This window comes from Neolamprologus brichardi, chromosome 3 (assembly GCF_056152115.1).
Source record: "Neolamprologus brichardi isolate AB-2024 chromosome 3, ASM5615211v1, whole genome shotgun sequence".
Taxonomy (NCBI): Eukaryota; Metazoa; Chordata; class Actinopteri; order Cichliformes; family Cichlidae; genus Neolamprologus; species Neolamprologus brichardi.
Genome location: NC_142106.1, coordinates 700,776 through 720,148, shown reverse-complemented (window position 1 = coordinate 720,148; position 19,373 = coordinate 700,776). Strand labels below are relative to the sequence as shown.

At 39.6% G+C, this 19,373-nt stretch overlaps 1 protein-coding gene and 1 pseudogene across 1 annotated transcript; one reads left to right on the top strand and one right to left on the bottom strand.

Annotated features, from left to right (window-relative positions):
- Positions 1–2,614: 2,614 nt before the first annotated feature.
- On the bottom strand, positions 2,615–3,954 carry LOC148103078 (Fc receptor-like B). Its single transcript, XM_087839058.1, has 4 exons — positions 3,597–3,954; positions 3,170–3,412; positions 2,883–3,026; positions 2,615–2,811 (listed from the first exon to the last, which is right to left on the bottom strand). The coding sequence occupies exons 1-4, from the start codon at positions 3,952–3,954 to the stop codon at positions 2,732–2,734; spliced, it is 825 nt and encodes a 274-aa protein (XP_087695184.1). The 3' UTR covers positions 2,615–2,731.
- Positions 3,955–17,121: 13,167 nt separating this feature from the next.
- LOC148103077 (uncharacterized) lies at positions 17,122–17,749 on the top strand (annotated as a pseudogene).
- The last annotated feature ends 1,624 nt before the right edge of the window (positions 17,750–19,373 follow it).

The window sequence follows — 19,373 nt, the reverse complement described above, 5'->3', positions numbered from 1 at the left end:
CTAATGTTTAATAATCCACATTTCACTGTTTTACTCTTTGGTGCTGTCGTGGATACTGTTACTGATACTGGATACTCTTTCTTTGTGATTTTTTATGTTTAAGTTGTTTTTTTGTTGTTTTTTAGTTTATTTCTTGTCTGTTTGGGAGCTGACACAGTCTCTATGGAAATGAGGTTTTGGGGGGATAACAGGAGGAGAGAAGAGAGTCGTGTAAGACTGCATTTCTGAGAGACGACCTTAGTTCATGTGATGAGTCACATGATCAAAAGTGGGTCGGCAGCCTTCTTAAGGGAGAAATTCCACCAGGGCTTAAATACTCTCCACCATTTGGTCTTAGAAATGAAGAAGTGTCTCTGATGAAACCTCTTTAAGAAACCTAAAGAGGTCCAGTCCCTTCTTTTCCCAAGCTCCTCAGATTACCATGACCTGGATGACTGAGAACCTACGTAGACACTCAAATCCCCAATTCTGAAGAAAAAAAACCCTCTTTCAAATGTAAAATAATTCTTGAACTACTTCTAAGGGACAAAATCTAAAGAAATATCTCTATTAACGTCATTAAAAAAATCTGTGGAAGGAATCAGATGTTCCTTTAAATTTAAATAATAATAATAACAGGCTTCTAGACCATCTTCATGGGAGATGTTAATTTATACACTCATATCCATTGTACACATAAGACCACTATTTTTTATTTAAGTGGCCCAAAGATCCGACGTGTCCAGTACAAATGAAGGCAGCTGGATCATCAATGGACGAACATGAAACAGACCATAACCTGACACTAGGAGGCATCCTTGCACAGGATCCATGCAACTTGTAAAAATATCAGGCATGCAGAACGCTCTTGTAAGAAACCTTTATATTTATTCATTGTTATGAAAGACTATATCTTATCCATTTCTAATTTCTTCCTTAAAGCAGCCATCTTTTATATTTCAATTCTGAAAAATGTCCTGGTGGATCATATAAAGTGTCATCATTTACATATGTGGTGTAGTGGCTTTAGCCTGTAATGATGTGGTGGTTAATGAACTGTTAGATTCACATGTTATTTGTGTATTGATTATATGTATATGTATGTATATGTACTGTGTGGCTTGTATTTATATGTAAGTATGTGTGAGTCATTGTCTTAGCCTTAATCGCAGTCATTGTTAAGAAGGATTCATGTGATTATCAGAACTATAGATAGATCTCTGTTATTCCATTAAATACCATTGTAGCTGTAGTTAGGGGGATGATAATTTCCCAGGCATGAAATATCATTAGACATTCATAAACTGAGGGTGTTTGCAGATGATATACTTGTGTTGATTTCTGATTAGGTGAGCTCAATACTCTCATTGTTTTACACTATTAACACGTCTTTGGGGTTTTCAGGTTATAAAATTATTTGGAGTAAATCAGAAGCTCTTCCCTTAACATTACATTGCTGAGCTTCCAGGAGGGTACATTTAAATGGCCTAGGTAGGGTCAAAAATGTCTTGGAACTTCATTTCCCCTGAATGAGATGGTATTCTTACAGTTACCTGTGTAAGTGTCATAGAAATGGCTTATGTATAAAGACGTTTAATAGATGGTTGCAGCAGTTAAAATGTTCTTGCTTGTACATTTCTGTGGACAATATTGTAAAGGTGTGTTTATCTTGTATAGGAGACATGTTTATCTTGTCACAAAGAACAAGTTTTGTTACACCGCTATTATTGCGAAGTTTGGTCATGATAGTATAGCCTGTGAGCCCACGTTTAATAATCACGCTAAGGAGTTCAGCGAGCTATCTGCAAAGGCCTGGTTAGTCTACCAGCTGTACAAGGTATTTGTCATTTGCTATAACTGTATTGTAATGTGAAAATTTATAATGTATGGTGTTCTAATTATTTTATGTTTTAATTTAGAATGCGCAGGACTGTAAAGTTATTGTTCTAGGACCTCCGAAGTGGCAGGTGGCCACAAGGTAATTTTTTGTTGTTGTTAAAGCACAAGTGTTACTTATGATAGACCAAAGCGCTTAAAGCCTTTGTGTTCTGTGTTTGTAGTTTTAAATGCAGCAAAGCGCCCGTCTTGAAGAAGCCGTGCCTGTGTTGTCACTTTGGAGTTACAACCTGTAAGCCAAACCTTTTAATTCAGACAGGAAATATTGATGGGAATTGTTGGTCAACACTAAATTTGTGTCTATGGTTGAAAGATTGAAAGACAATTTCTTGTTTTTGATTTATGTATGTTTTGTTTTGTTTTGCTTTACTTTTGTTTCATATGTTGTTTGTTTAATTTAAGACTAAAAAAAAAAAATTAAATGAATGAGAGGTAAAACTTGAGGGGGTAGGGACAAATAAGTAAATACTTCTGCCTACTCCTTTTCAAACAAATAATGGAATAATATTTTGTAATGATTGTGAAGGCTCATGTTTGAAATGTTTGAAATAAAAATGAACTGAACTGAACTGAAGATCAATGTTATTAAAATAAATTTCATCTCCAGTATTATTTATTGACTTCATTCCATCTCTGTGAATATTGCAGATAGTTGCCACAAGAGGTCACATGACAGATTAGAGAAGCTAACCTGTGGGTCAAACTTTTCAGTTAAAAGTAAACTCCAATCAGCCAGAGACAAATTCACACAAAGCTTTACTGGCATGAGCAGACAAGACAGAAAACAGTCAGCTTGATGCTACATGTGGAAATATTTAGGCATAAATGTTACAGTGCAGCTCCTTCAGATTTGAGTTCAGAACTCATGCTCAGTGGTGACATCAGTGGTGACAGCAGCAGTGACATCATCATACATGGATATGGCAGGTTCCTCTCCTGTAGGCAGAGTTAAGATGTTATAATGGAGGTGGATTAGAGTCTGTGTTGGTGCATATCTGAGTTTTCACCTGAGTTCCTGTTCCTGCTACAGCAGATCAACAGCATCAGGATGGTGGAGATGCAGTACAGACTTACAACCAGCAGATGGCAGAAGACTCTGAGCATAGACACAGACAGAGGAGGAGAAGGAGATGTGGGATCAGGACGAGGAGCTGAGGAAGAGCAGAACACATGGAAATAAGGACAAGTTTGTGTTTCAGTCACATTGAGGTGCTAAATACTGGAAGGTCAACACTCTACTTCAGCATGAGCTGTCACTCAATCAGAAACAGGTGTTGCTGTTAGCTTTAAATACCTGCAACAGTCAGCCTGCTATGACCTGATACCATCACCATATCAGTGTAGATTACACTGCAGCTGTAGACGCCTTCATCAGACCTTTGCACATTATAGATGGTGTGGACTGCAGAGAAGCTCTCCCTGTCAGACTCCCTGTCGATGGACATGACTCTGTAACTGTCATAACGAGGTCTGCAGCTCAAAGTGACATTACTTCCTGCCATCACTGGCAGAGCAGGCATTTCTAGGATCACGTGATCTAAACAAGTACAGACAGACAAAGAAACACAAACTCATGAAGCTAGTGGATGATTGTACAGCAACTCTGTAACAGACTTATAAACAACATGAGCAGCAAATAAAAGCACCTGCAGCAGGTCAAAGTCTCAAATCACCACAAAAACAACAGAAAAAGACACCAAATCATCACAAAGATTCTGTACCTGATACATAGATGTTGAGCTCGTCACTCTTCTGTCCTGATCTGTCCTCACACCAGTAAGATGACATCGCTTCCAGATCTGAGATGATGCATGAGGAACCATCAAACTGGCCAAAGTCTTCACCACAGCTCTTTATTTCTATGTAATTTCTTCTCTTCAGGGTCCAACCATCAGGGCTGTGAACCCCCTCACAGGTCAGAGTCACAGACTCTCCTGAGAAGAACTGAGGACGGTTTGGACTGACATTCAGAAACACTGGAGGACACACACACACACACACACACACCATTGCACTCAGTATCAGGGTTGCATGTAGATGAACCATTAATTGTTTCCACTGGTGTCTATTAGGGATCATGTCCTGACTTCAAAAACCTAATTATCAGTCGACTGCCAGTGGCGGGTCGTGGTCTGTGATGCTGCTGCAGGCGAGATAGACGCATCTGCGCAGCACCTGCAATCATGCCTCGCGAGTGTTCTGTTCTTACAGAAGACGTTACAGGTCTGTGAGAGCCAGGGATTTTCCTTGTTTGAGGTGACCAAATACTTATTTTCCACCCTGATTTACGAATAAATTCTTTACAAATCCTACCATGTGAATTCATGGATTTTTTTTTCACATTCTGTCTCTCACAGTTGAAGTGTACCTCTGGTGCAAATTACTGACCTCTGTCATCATTTTAAGTGGGGGAACTTGCACAATCGGTGGCTGACTAAATACTTTTTTGCCCCACTGTATAAGTAAAAGTCAAAAACCTGGTTCAGTGTGACTGGCTGAATCGATATATTGTTGGGATGACCTTGAGGGCTGATGGATAAATGCTCATATGCTTATACACATAATTAGGTTAATCCTTTTGATTAGAGAGTCCCAAACATAATAGGTTGAACCAAGATTTAATAATTAAGAGAACAATTGATGAACATAATAAGTTAGGAAGGCGTAGCAGGGAAATGTGTTTTTGTTTTGCTTTTTCCAGGAGCAGGACCCTGAACAATTAGAAAAAGCAGATTTAAAAACACTTCATGTCATTTGTGCTCATTAAACTGACATCATGCAGTTCATCTTCTCACCAGCAGAGGGCCACAAATCACCATCAATGAAGAGTTCAAGGAGATGATAGGCTGCGTTCACTCTGCAGGTCTTAATGCTCAATTCCGATTTTTTGATCAAATCCGATGTTTTTGTCTGCTCGTTCACACTACAAATAAAATGTGACAGCAAACGCGCTCTAGTGTGAACCCTCAAAGCGCCCGCATGCGCAAAAGAAGACGTCACACACAACGTGCTCTGACCCAGAGCAAACAGTATTGACTGATGGCTCATATAAAGACTTGTTTCGGTGCTTCAAAGGATAGTTGCAGATTTCTGTCAGAATCTGCAGATTATACAGTACAAATAAAATGTTCACGTTATCTCCCCAACAGTTTCACTGGATGGCCAGGAAGCGTTCGCGATGTCTTCTCCGGAGCTGATAATTGGCGTCTGTCTTGTGTCAGTGACGTAAAAGACGGATTTAATGTGACGTGACCATCAAACAGCAGCTTTCTGAAACATCAGATATGTATCGGATTCAGCACCACATACGATAGTGACCCAGATCGGATTTGAAAATATCGGATTTGTGCCGTTCACACTGTCACACCATGATGGATAGATGGGTCGCATAGGGTTAGAAAAATCAGATTTGATGCGCTTTCGCCTGCAGTGTGAACGCAGCCTCAGAAGCTTCAGACGCCAGAGCGAGATCCGGTTTCTGGGTTTTCAAAATTAAGAAAAAAAATAAAATAAAATTCATACTTAAAATAATAATTAAGACCAGGTAAGTACATGTTTTTCCAGCTGTATTTTTAACTTTTATACATGCATCAGTACATTTCCATATTTTTATATCTATAAAAGAAAGTTGACACTTGTGAGACTTTATCAAAGGATTTTATAAAAATATATTCTGCAGTAGATCAAAAACAAAAGAAAATCATTAATCAACACATGAACATTACCTGATGCTGCTGAAGTGAAGCAGAGCAAAGTTACAGAGGTTTTAGAGACACAGCGTTTTGCAATTTTACATAATTTTAAAAAGTTTAAATTTGTTCAGTATTGAACGGCAGAAATGAGGCAGCGGCCGACAGTGCTGTAAACAACAGGTAACAAGCAAGCGAATAATACAGAAAACAGATTTTTAGACGGGAAACTGTTCTTGAAGTACAGAGAGAGAGAGAGAGAGATAGGTCGTGTCCAAATTCATGGGCTGCATCCTCCTGAGGACCCGGCCTTCGCGGTCTACGTGGGCCGGGTCCTCAGAAGGTCGGGTAGGCCGGAAGTAAACGGCTGTGAAATTGGACGGTCTAGCCTTCAGATCAGTGTCACCGCTGTCTCGGTGGAGTTTAATAAACTCGGCCGTCTGCTCCTTGCTATCTAACATATAACAGGACACTGGATTAAACTCTCGACCGTCTCACACTTTTAATCAGTTTTCTGTTTGACGTTTATTCAGCTGTGTGAAAATCCCGGAGGAACCCACCTGGGGGATTAATACATTTTTATTTTATCTAATTTAATCTAATAACTTTAATCTCAGCCAAACCGATTTATTCACAAACAAACAAAACACTGAAAAAAGTCCAACAATAACATTTTTAGGTTGTCTAAGTGACTTATATATTACGTTTAACCCGAGTAGCGAAACTCCGCGGTGATCTGAAAACGATGTGCCGGGAGTTGTGCCCCACTATGAATTCTGGGATATGGTAGGCCACGAAGGACACACCCGACCCATCCTTCAAATTCGGGGAAAAGGAGGACGCAACTGCATTCGGAGGAGTGTATGAATTTGGACAGCCTTCGGCGCGTTGCTGTGACGTAATCGGTCTACAAATGCAGCCTCAGGAGGATGCAGCCCATGAATTTGGACACGACCACAGAGAGCGAGAGAGCTGTGCATGAAGTGTGATTTTATTGTGGTGGAAGCAAAACAGCAAAAGTCAGAGCGAATTCATGACGATGTTTATGTGAAGTGTAGTTTGGATCTTCTTTTGCTGCTGGTTCAGTCAATATTGTTTGGAGAGAGATCAAACTAACAGCTTTAGAATCAGCGCAAAAAGGGTGCCGACATATCAGAATCGCCTTTCTCACCCGACGACTGTGTCCGTGCCGTCGGCTGAGAAAGGCGATTCTGATCCGTAAATGGTTTCTGTTTACGTCTCTGTGCAGAATCCGTGTTCCTGCTCTCATTTACTGTTTTAGCTGTTTGGTGGTTGTAGAAATTCTGTGAGGTTTAACCTGAGATTCTGGCGTTTCGGGCAAAATAAATTTGTATTAAAAAATTGATTCAGGATTTTAATGAATCGATATCACGTTATCCAAGCTAGAATCGATTTTAATCGATAAATCAATCATCAAAACCCACCCCTACTTGAGATGTCCGGGAATCCGGCTGCGGTGAGGAGCCCCGGCGGCACAAACGTCGTTTCCGTGTAGATGTCGGGTCAGGCTGTGAATCCACCGGCTGTCCGGGCCGGTGAGCAGCCTGAGTAGGAGAGTGGAGGGTTGAGAGCAAGAAGTTCATGACCATTGGTTTGAGATCGTCAACCAGCCAGGGAAATTTAAAAAGCGTCTCCTGCAGCCGCCTCTCCACGGCATTGATCAACAACCACTGATCAAAGACCACTGATCAGAATTTGCATAATTATGATTAAGGAACTGACCTCACAGCCCATTGTTCCTTCAGTGGGCTGGTTTCAGTCATTATGCAAATGTCCTGTTTATAAGTTTGGGGAAACCTGCAGTCAGCTGAGACTGAAGACGTCACCTGGATAACTGATGAAACGTTTCTCCCACAAAACGCTACGTCCAGATGAACAGAATCAACTTTTTGGAGATTTACTTCCCTGGATGATTGAGATGCATCAAGACAAACTAAGTAAACTGTGTGTCAGTGTGATGTAGTGCAGAAATATATATACGGATTTAGCTGGCAAAGAATTCAGACCTGAGCCTGTGTGTTTGTGTTCAGGTCTCCATTTCCGGAAATGTAAAATAAAGATCATTTTTTGAGCTGTGACCACTCTGAGTCCAGTCTTTCTCTGTCGCCAAAATAATTCAAAAGAACAGAATTTATTATTATTATTATTATTATTATTATTATTATTATTATTTAGACTGATTGGCTGGCATAGAAACACACAGGACACTCCATGCTCTGTGTGTGTTTCTCTTTAAATCCTTGTGTGTGTATGTTTGTATTGTTAAAGAATAAATATATGTTATTAGTAGAGATGGACCGATCCGATATTACGTATCAGTATCGGTCCGATACTGACCCAAATTCCTGGATCGGATATCGGAGAGAAATAAAAAATGTAATCCGATCCATTAAATATCAAAAAAGTACCTCACAAAACTTGCTACAAGGCGTAATCCGGCTCATAACCGTAGCACGTAGCAGCGTGGTCACGTGATAGAGCGGCTGTGTGCTACCAAACCAGCATTTCATCTCCGAGGACGTTTTCCCAGAGAGAAGTAAAGCAAGTGTGTAAGTTCATCTCTGAATGTCTGTAAAGCATTCCCACGTTAAGCTTAACAACAGATATATGGAGCGACTGCCTCTCTCTCTCTCTCTCTCTCCTGCTGCTACTTCAAACGTGAAACTGATCAATGATCAGCTGATCGGCTTTTCTGTAGCGAGTCCGTCTCTCTTGTTTGTTTTTGGCCCACTTTGCACCAAAAGAGGAAACCAGCGGCTGAACAACAGCAGCATGTTTAAGCTTGATAAGCTGTTGTTAGAATTTATTTAATATTATTTCTACACCAGGATCTTTTTCTAGTAGCTGACGGCTGGTAACTGTGCAGGGGCGGATCTAGCAAAGTTTAGCCAGGGGGGCCGATAGGGCATTAACAGGGAAAAGGGGGCACAAAGACATACTTTTCTTTCTTATTCTCATTTAAAATGTCGAGCTTTTAATAAATAATTATCTGACTCTTACACCCAAAGTTTTAATCTGATGTAAAAAAATATATATAAGTCCATTACTGTATATAGTAACTGTTAATTCTAATATACCCTAGTAAGCTGTAGTACTTTTTCCTTTGGGAACCATCTGTGCAGTCTGCAATTTTGTTGAAGAAAGATGTTGAATCTATTTAATTATTCTTGAAAAATAATTTATTTTTGTGCATTTTCCTCCCTGCATCAAATTAAATTTGATTACGTCGATTAAGCATCATGAGGTGGAGGGTGGTTCCCTATTTTTTTTTGCTGGGAGTTTGCAACCCTATTAGTTAGGTTGCTTAATATTTCTGCTAAGTACTCTTTAAAACACCAGAATAGGGAGGATGGAGCAGGTTTAAGTTTATTAGATTGATCAGTGTTGCTGAACTATGAAATATTTTGGGAGCAGTGTATTTTTTACATACAGGTATAACAGTATAGCTTTAGTGTTGTTATTTATTTAAACTTGAGTATAAACTTATACAAAATGCAGCAAGATATTAAAAAAACGTTTTATTGATTAAAAACACACTATATCGGATTCATATCGGTATCGGCAGATATCCAAATTTATGATATCGGTATCGGTATCGGACATAAAAAAGTGGTATCGTGCCATCTCTAGTTATTAGTGCTTATTTTCTGTTTATATTGTTTTATAGAGGCCAGAGTAGGAGAACGCCACTGTGAGTGGAATGTGGGTAGTACTGACAGGAAACTGCATGCTTTATGCAGAGAACAGGAAGCGTTGCAGACAGAAAGTGAAACTAGGCAGGGTGCAGTGTAGAGTTGTTTTGATCGAAACTGTGTGTGACCGTGTGTAACCTATGAGAGAACTATATATTCATTCGGCTTGTAATGCTTTTCGACCTGTTGATGCTTGCTAGCGTCCGCAGCTCTCCTTTTCCGGAAATGTAGAATAAAGATTTTTTTTGAGTCGTGTTCTCTCCAGAAAAGAATGAAAAATAATCGGATTTAATAGTATGTGTGTGTTTATGTTTGAATGTGGTCCATCTACCGGCTGTTTAGCTGAGTTGTTCTGGTGCTTTCTTACCTCTGTACATTTTCTGCCAATTTCTCCCCATTCAACAACAACTACTTACTGTTTTCCTTGTTCAATATTTCTGCTAATTCATTACAGTTCTGTACAAGTCTAGTATTTGTGCCAAATGTAGTGCTTCTGCTAAATTATAGTGTTCCTGCTATGTTATAGAATTAGTGCTAAATGTAGTTTTTTGCCAAGTCATAGTATTTTTGCTATGTTTAGTATATGGACTTGTTCTTATATAGCGCTTTTCTACTCTGTCTAAGCACTCAAAGCGCTTGACACATCTAATTCATTCACACTCTTTGACACTTCTGGAGGTAGTTCTTCCACAGCAGGGCCGTGCAGAGAGGTTTAAAGGGGCGGGTGCTCAAAGTTAAAAAGGGGCACATTGAACCAGGCTGAATAACAACAACACACATTCATCAAGAATCTAATATGGGCAACAAGGCAAAGCAAACGTAGCCGATGTTTTACCTGATGGGTACAATGTTGCTGTTGAGGGGTTGCTGCTGATAGTGCTGGAGGGCAGGGCTGTGTTGATCTGAGACAGTAGACAGTAAAAAGTCCATAGGAGAGATGGTAGCTGATTAAACAAGTATCATGAGATAATAACAAAATGCAAAGATTGGTGACAGCGCTTGGAACCATAAGGCAACAAAAACTGTGAGAAATAATTTAGGCTCTGCCTGTGAATCACTCTTTGCTTCTCTTCTTCCTTCCATCCCATCATCTCATATATCACTCTCCACTTGCTGTCTGTCTGAGAACAAGGCACAACTTGCTATTGCAATAAACTATAATCTAATTATCCACACCTAACAACTCAGCACTTAATCTATAATAAAGTGATGACAGAAAAATGTTATAGCCCTGCCTTTAGTAGCCTCACACAGCTCTACTGTTTCCTCCTCATGTCCTTACCAGCCATGTCTGCACAATGTTATATCATGAGTAATATATATATTTTTAATCCATCTAAATAAAACACACACATGCACACACAGTGACATTTTAGACCTTCTTCAGAATACTGTATATACTATGGGCATCATGGTGCTGATCCACAATCCTTACATTATTATTTATTACTAGAGCTACAATAATAAAGCAATGAGGAGGGGGAAGTAATAAATATGAAATAATGTATTTATGATGATTCCATTTGTTTCAGTATCCACTCTGTGCAGGGGCAAAGCTTATTACATTTTAAACTGTAGAGATACAATAATTTTACTGCTGTAAAATACAAATGTTGTCTTATTTAAAATATCAATCTAATATAATCAGCTTCTTAATGTATGTTCTTTAAAATACAGCGTGTGTTTTTTAATATATTATAATTATAATAATGCATAATTATGTGGACATGCATATTAGATCGTTTTTAGTGAAATATAATCCCTCCAGAAAGGCAGGAAAAGCCTGGAAACTTTAAAACTAAATCTGTTCCCTAAAACGGTGACAGAGCTACAGACCCATGACAGCCTTACACAGGTAGCCAGCAGCTGTGACCAGCACTACATGTGCAGTTAATAAAAGGACAGGTAATGTTTGTCACGCTGTTGCACACACAGCACGCTCGTTTGTTTCAGTTCGTCAGTTGCAACAAGACAGCTGACCAACGTGTACGTAATAAGCTAATACTCCGGTGTGCTATAGACTACAGTGTACGCTGTACAACTACTTACTGGTTTTGTCGCATCAGTCTGTGTCTCTGAGTTAATTTGTGTTTCTCCTGCAGCTCCGGACCGCAAAAAATGCGCGTGCTCTTTGTGAGCTCGTTCCCGGCTCGTAACCAGCGCGTTCTGCCGTCAAGGGCGATCATTGGTTAGATCTGATCATGTGACTGATGCAAGCCAGATCCTTTTATTTAGCAAAACTGTGATTAATAGTTAAATATTATTGTTGAGGGGCCCAGACAGGACTCCACACGCACACACACATAAAAAATAAATACTTTTTTTTTTTTTTAAAAGTTGCCTCAACAAAAGGGCACTTTGGGCACCCATCAGTAAAGGGGCGGGTGCTCAAGCCCCTCTAGCCCCCCCCTCTGCACGTGCCTGTTCCACAGTTAAATGTGACTGATTGTTTTGGTTCCCCAATAGGCATCAATGATGTGGGGACAGTAAAGTAAGTGTAAATATTTGTTGTAAAATGTTTAAATGGGTCATGCTTCCAAACTAACGCTAACTCCCACTAGCAGCCGACTGTGGATTATTTAGTAGTGGGAAATTTCACGACAGCACTTGCTGCACAGGTACCATCCTATCATGGTACCATGCTTCATTTCACTGAGCTCCACAGACCAATCTATTAGTTCACAATCTATTTGTAGAAACAGTTTGTATGCCTGGGTGCTGATTTTATAATCCCATGGTCATGGATGTTATTATAACACCTGCTGCGACCTTCCAAGTCTGCCACCTTGGATTTTAGCCAGTTGTTGTCTTTGCGAACCATAGAGCATTCGGACTCTAATTGGTCCAGACGTTGGTCAAATTCAGTGTATGTCGATTCCAAAGAATCAATGCTTTGACCGTGGTCCTGCACTGCAGACTGCACAGTGTCTAACTTAGAGGACAAGTCCTGAAAGGATGACTTGAAGTCCGCTAGCAATGCAGCTCTATGCTCCGCGAGCATTAAGCTAATCTCGGCTGCAGTTACAGGCGCCGCGAGTGTCGAGGTTTCTCGGTCTCGGTCTTGTTTGCCCTTTGACTTAGACATTCTTTAAATCTTCGATAGTCGACAAAGGCAAAAGACATCCAAAACTGGAAATCAAAATCTCAAAGAAGTAGGTTCGTTAGGTAAATGCTGAGCCGTGTAGCGGAGCGGACCTAAAACACGTCTACCCAGTAAACGCCATTACCGGAAGCCGTCCTTATTATAACACCTGAATTCAGTGATTAGGATGGATGACTGATCACTTTTGGCAATTTAGTGTATGTCAGAATGAAGATATGGAATGGAAACAGAGTCTTTACAAATTATGTGATTAATGTCTTTATATTTTCTCTTTCATATTATGACAAAATACACCAATAATAACTCGAGCTACTTAGTTGACCTTTATTAATGTGATGCATCTTTGTATTTTTTGACAGTAACATCAACGTTAACTGGTACATTTTAGCCTATTTAACATAAAGGATTAATGATTGCATCAGTATGAGGTATTTCAGCAAATAAATATAGCAAATCGTAAACAGTATTATCATGGGTTTACTGTATTAAAAATACTTAGTAGTGCACAGAAATTACAATTTTATTACTCAGGGATTGCATTGTTATCCAAATATTATACGTTTAGTAATTAGTGTTTCATCTTTACTTTTTTCCTGTACTGCTATTTTTAATTTCTGGCCCGTTGTTCCATGGATTTACATCTTCTCAAGGAAACATGGAAAGCTGTGAGGAGAGTAATTGTGATTCAGGATTAGTTCCTGGGGAAAAAATATTGCATAATCATTTGACTTTAATGTCTATTTAGATTACAGAAAATGGCACAGTTATCACTGGTAATTGCCTATCTTGCTCACATTTAAAGAAGTTATTTAGGTAATTGATTCATGAAGTTACACTTTGGATTGAATATTTAGAAGTTATCAGGCTTGGGCCTGTCCTTCGCGAATGATCTTCTTTCACCTAGAGAGCCCAAAACACAGTACAACATATATTAGACCACCGATGAAAACTTCACATATATATTTCTTTATCATTTGCTGATTATGGCCATGTGTAAGTTGAACTTACAGAATGTCACACTAATGAGCTCACCTGTTGGTTTCTGCGTAGACTTCCCTTTCGCCGGTTCAGGTAGGTTCATGTAAAGATTCTCATCTCGTTTTTCAAGATTAACCAGAAAGCAACTCGCTGCTTGCTCTCCTTTCTTCCTCACCACGTCAACAAGGTTGCGGGCCCGATCTTTTGAGACTTGAGTTGATTCAAGAATTTCATCTCTCTCTGCATCACTCAGGACTTTTTCTTGCAGAAGGTCATCCAGGAGATCCTTAAATGTTGATTTGCTTAGGCTTTCAACCAAATAGTTTCTGTTTTTGTTTAGTGTCTGTAGATTGTCTGTATAAATAAAAATGCAGCAGAATTAAAAGAAGCAAAACACAAAAGCCATTTGTAGAATAATACACATTTGACACATTTTTAATAACCAGTTTATCTCAAATAACAGCAAGAAAACAACATTTTAACTGAAACTGAAATGTAACTGAAGAGCACTGAACAGCAAGTGTGCATAGTCACTCCTTGAACACAAAGATGAACTATAATCCTAGAGGAAAACAACTTTAATATAAATACAGATTTTTATGGTCTTAAAATCTTTTATTTTATGTTCCCGATAACTTTTCTACCAAATCAAAAATAATGGACAGACATAACTGGTAAAGAAAAGATTCTGTATGTATTTAATAAACAGCATATGTGAGTCAAACTTTCTGGCCATACTTAATGTTTCTGTCTTGTCCTGCTCTGCAATATCACTTTCAGATTGAGCAGCTATTCATCAACTGAATTTAATTGTGCTCTTTGTGCTATTTTAAACACACAGCAGCAGGAGAGAGCATTTTCATTTTCAGCATAATCGTCAACATTAATATGTAGCATCAAAATAATTTTGACGAAATCTTACCATTGGCTGCCATTTCCAACCCTTCTTGTATCGCAAGCTTTGTATTACTTGCTTAAGAAGTTATGTTTGGAAACCTTTATAGGGGAACACTCCAAAACACGCCTCCAAGAATGCCGATTGGCTCTGATTAAAGTGAAACACAATTTAGCATGTGATCAATTTTTTTGTAGGTTCCTGTCCCTCTCCCTAATTTTCATGTGGAATTTTCTTGAATATTCTTTTTATTTTATCCAACATAGAGAAGACATTATTTGACTTCTTTGACTTCTTTGACATCTTTGACTCAAGCAAGTTGTCATATCAAAACCACCATTGTTTGTGTTTCAGTTCAACCTTGGTAAATGAAATGTTGTTATTACTGATTTACAAAGACCAGGTGTGCTGTGCATAAAATTCTACTGCTTGCGGCTTCTTGTTTATGAAGTCTGAAAACTTTCATTGAAGACAAACTCAGGCCAGCTGGGTGACTGGAAAGGAAGTTGAGTTCAAAACAGAAGACAGTGGGACACCACCAGCCTGTTTATGTTACCATACTTTTTCCCCACTAAGCAAAGACCCTAAACATACTAGTTTTATTGCTAGAAATATGAAGGTAGAGACTCATGTGACCATAGTCTGTTGGATCCCTGAGACCAGAATGGGCAACAGTTAAACAATTTTAAGGATTAAATTTATTAAGGAAAAGATTGTTTTTCCAAAAGTCAAATTCTTTGAACATCATTGTTTTAACTTTTCTCAAGATAGCAGAATTCACAGATTCAAGCACTGCACACATACAGATGTGGGTGTATGCCAACCAAACACCCTTTATGAAATGAGGCGTCAGCACTGCTTCACAGGAAAACAGGCGTGCTACCAACAGGAACTGCGCTGTCTGAGATTTCCAGTTTTTCCAGTCTGAAAACAACTTTGGAAGACGGTTTCCTTGGTATTTTACTGAAACATTCACCACGTCAACAACACCCGTCACACCCATTATCATGAACTGCACCTTTGTTTCACATGAATTTGATGTGCAAATCTGGCCTTAACCAGCAGTTTAGGAGCAACTGCAGACCTGAACTGCCCAGGAAAAACTGACAAATGGCAGACAAGATTTCTTTTAAAAATTGAATTGGTACTAAGAGGAGAATAGAGAAAAGACGTAAATATTAGACACATAAGACACATAATAGGTTCTGATCTACTACTACTACTATTATTATTATTATTATTATTATTATGACTAATAGAAGTAGTAGTAGTAATAAAAGTGCCCTTCCTTCTGACTTGTTTTTTTTTTACTGCTTTTGTCATAGCAGGGTACGCTTGGTGTCACAAATGGTGAGACAGAGCAATGATAATATACACAGAATATGCAATATTAGGATATATATGTAGCAATACATTGCAAATTTAAAGGTTATGGGTATTTACAGTTGTATTACGTTGTGTGGAATTGTGAAAAATTGCAAATTTACAGTTATGGATAAACAGTTTGACATATTCGGTGTTTCAGTGGCCTGATGGCCTGTGGATAGAAACTGTTTTATAGTCTGGCTGTCCTTGCTTTCACACTCCCGTAGCGTCTACCAGATGGCAGAGGTGTGAACAATGTGTACTGTGGGTGGGTGCTGTCCTTGATGATGTTGTGTGCCCTTTTCCTCACTGAATGTTGTAAATGTCCTGTAGTGGTGGTAGGGGTACTCCTCAGATGTGGTGTGCAGCCTTCCTGCCCTGATTAATGCAGTTCCCGTACGACACTGTGATGAAGTTTGTCAGGATACTCTCCACTGTGTATCTGTAAAGCTTGCTTAGCAGCTTGGAGGTTAATCCAAATTTTCTTTCTTTAATTTATTTTGGGAGGTGTGAGGATTGAAAATATTTGATTTATATTACTAAAATGAGCAGTTATAATCATTTTCATACATTTAGTGCAAATTTGCTTGTATGAGTTGGCACTCAATCTTTTGAATGTCAGAAGCTTCGTTCAGCATGACAGATTGAGATATTGTAGTTAGTTTGTTATTTTTGTAGTATAAAACCTGTACTGCCCGATTCACTGTGACCCTTTCTGTGAAGCATGCTGCCTATTCACATCGAGGTCCACGGCGCTGTGTCAACTTGAAATTTCAGCTGTCAAACCAAATTAAATCTTTTTTAAATGACAGATCTTTCTCCTGAGATTCCTTCCAAAAGATTCTGAAACTGACAGAGGGGACACAATCATTGGTGAAGCCGAGGATGTCGTCAGGGCCGGCTGCTTTTCGGGGGTTAGTTTTCCTCAGCATACCTCAGTTGAAGTCATAGAGAGTTAGAGCTCTGTGCTGCCTCTGCTGGTAGAATCCCTGGTAATCCCTGTAACAGTGAAGGGAAGATTTTTGTGTATAACAGTAATAACCCCCCTTTTATTTGTAGAGTAGGATGAAAAAAAGATTTGACCAACCCATTCTCTACAGTATTTTTTATGTTCCTCATCTGTCAGATGGGTTTCTTGCAAAAAAGCAACGTGAATCAAATCTTTCTTCAGAGAATTTAGAATGGACTTTTTTTCACCACATTGTTGGACCCTTTAACATTCCAAGTACTTAACTGACATATAAGAAGAGTAATATATATATTGTGCTGTTTACATATTTAACCAAATCTACATTTGACCAGTCTGAACCTATTAACAAAAATATAACTCTATACCTTTCTTTTTTTTCTTTCTCGTTTGGCTCTCAGTGAAGGCAGTCGCACTTTTCTCCTCTCCCTTATCTTCCCTGCTTAGCTTCTTATGTTCTTGTCTTGTCTCTTGCTTTTTTTCACTTTCCCTGGAACAATCTCTCACAGTCTGTTTCTTAAACCTAAAAGAGAATTATGGATTTGATCAACTGGTCTCTGAATGCTATTGACACCCTTTTCTCAACGAGAAGTCTGGGCTCGGGAGAGCCCGAGTGCCCTGAAGGGACTTTTCCTGTCGGATACACGATGGACGGGTGGTAGACATGGAGGGTCGTGTGCCTGGCGGGACTGTCGATCGAGGACGCTGAAGATATCTATTTATTCGGAACCATGATAACAGAGTTCTGGCTGATCGGAGCTGGCTTGGCCCTGGCTTATCGGAGAATTAAGAAAGTGGAACCGGCTGTTCAAATCCCCACAAGACTGCCCGCTGGGATTGAAACGATGGGACGAGGTGCGACTTCTTAGAATGGGCTCACTGAAGGCAGCATGGTTAAGATCTTGGAGAAGCTCACAGCTGCAGTGAAGGCTCAGAATAACACCTCTGAACGTACATTCGGTTACATCAAGGAGAAGTTCGCACAGGATAACACCTCTGAGCAAAAGTTGGATAACATCTTAGAACAGCTCACTACAGTCTCAGAATCAGCTCTCTGGGCACAAGAATGACAAGACCACAGAGAGCAAGCTTGATAACATGATGGAAAAGCTCGCGGCTCTCCGACGGGAAATGGAGAAACCAGTGTCGGTGTTGGAGTGTTAAGGAACAACTTCTCATGAGCTGTTCAGCATAAAAGAAAACCACCATCATAACTTGACTATCCCTTTGGCGCCAGCTGAGAGCTCAAGGCTGGAGCTGAACAACAACACCCTGATAACGACTGTATTTAGACTGTTCTTCCCACCCTATGCAAGGCCACCTGGGTTGGCTGGAAGACTGTTTACTTAGCCTGGCAGGGCGAAGGACACTGTCTCAGCTGAACTCTGGACACGCACACACATACAGTGGCTTGCAAAAGTATTCGGCCCCTTGAACTTTTCCACATTTCGTCACATTACAGCCACAAACATGATTCAATTTTATTGGAATTCCACGTGAAAGACCAACACAAAGTGGTGAAAGTCTCCATGTGGTCAACAGCAGACAACATTATGCCCATATCATGGCCTAAACCAATAACTTCTTAAAGCTGTACCGGAGCACCGACTCCGTGCTGCTACTGTTCGATCGATTTGTGTCACGCGTGTCTTTGCGCAGATGCGCAGAAAAAAAAATGATGCCCCACAGTAGTCCAATAGCACATGGTGGCGCCTGCCAGTGGCCCAAAAAATATGGTAACTTATCTTTCTTGTAGAAATGTGCTCAAAATAGAGAGCTTTGTGTTGACAGGTTTGTTAGTTAATCATTTATAAGTCAATATTGTCTGTATGGGCAGCATTTTTTTTTTTAAAAAAAGGGTGAACGTGTAAAGCTCCAGTGTTAAGCAAAGTGGCTGAAAAATTTGAGTGCACCTAACTTTTGTGCTGGTGCGCCTAAGAAAAAGGTTCGGAAAACCAGTGCAACCGTGGCAAAAAGTTGTTCTACAGCCCTGCCTTCACTATTCCTGCATCCATTGAACCTGAGGTTTTGGAAAATGAATTTCTTTGCAAGATGTGAGCCTAGCCTTCCACAGCTGCTTTTTTGAGGTGAACTTCTTCCCACCCTGGTAGATCTTTTTGGGAGTTCCTGCCCAGTAACCAACAGAGGTGTTCTTTGCAGCATGAGATGGTGCATTGTCATGTATCAAGATAATTTTGCCACAAAAAACACTGCTCTTCTTTTTTTTTTTTTTTTTTATCATGGAAGTGGTCAGTCAGAAACTCTATATACAGAGCAGAGGTCATTTTCTTACCTTCAGAAAATATAAAGGGACCCACCAACTCTCTCCCAACGATTCCGGTCCAAAATATGATTCTGCAATCTCCTTCTGGGCCCAGTACAACCGTTGCCACTTGTGATTATTGGTTTGGGATAGCCGAATGGTAGCTTCATGCACAACTGAAAGCCTCTGGAAGATCCTACCCCTATAGGTTTGTGGGAGTCCAGGGACAACAGCAGCTTCAAATACCTGTTTTCTACTTTGTAATACAATTTCAGCAGGTGCTCTTTTAATTGGAAGAATTTGTCTTGTAGAAACTTTCCTCATTTTGAAATGAACTGCACGAACCCATCTGTGCTCTGAGCTGCAGCAGGCAGAGACTTTTTCTTTGATTGATCATTTATTTCGAGCATATGCGAATTATGTCCATCCATGTTACTAAGGCAAAATTATATCTGTCAGACAGATAGCAAAAAAGTTAGCTCTGATGCATCCGTCAGAGTATGATTGTGTGTAAATGTGTAGTTC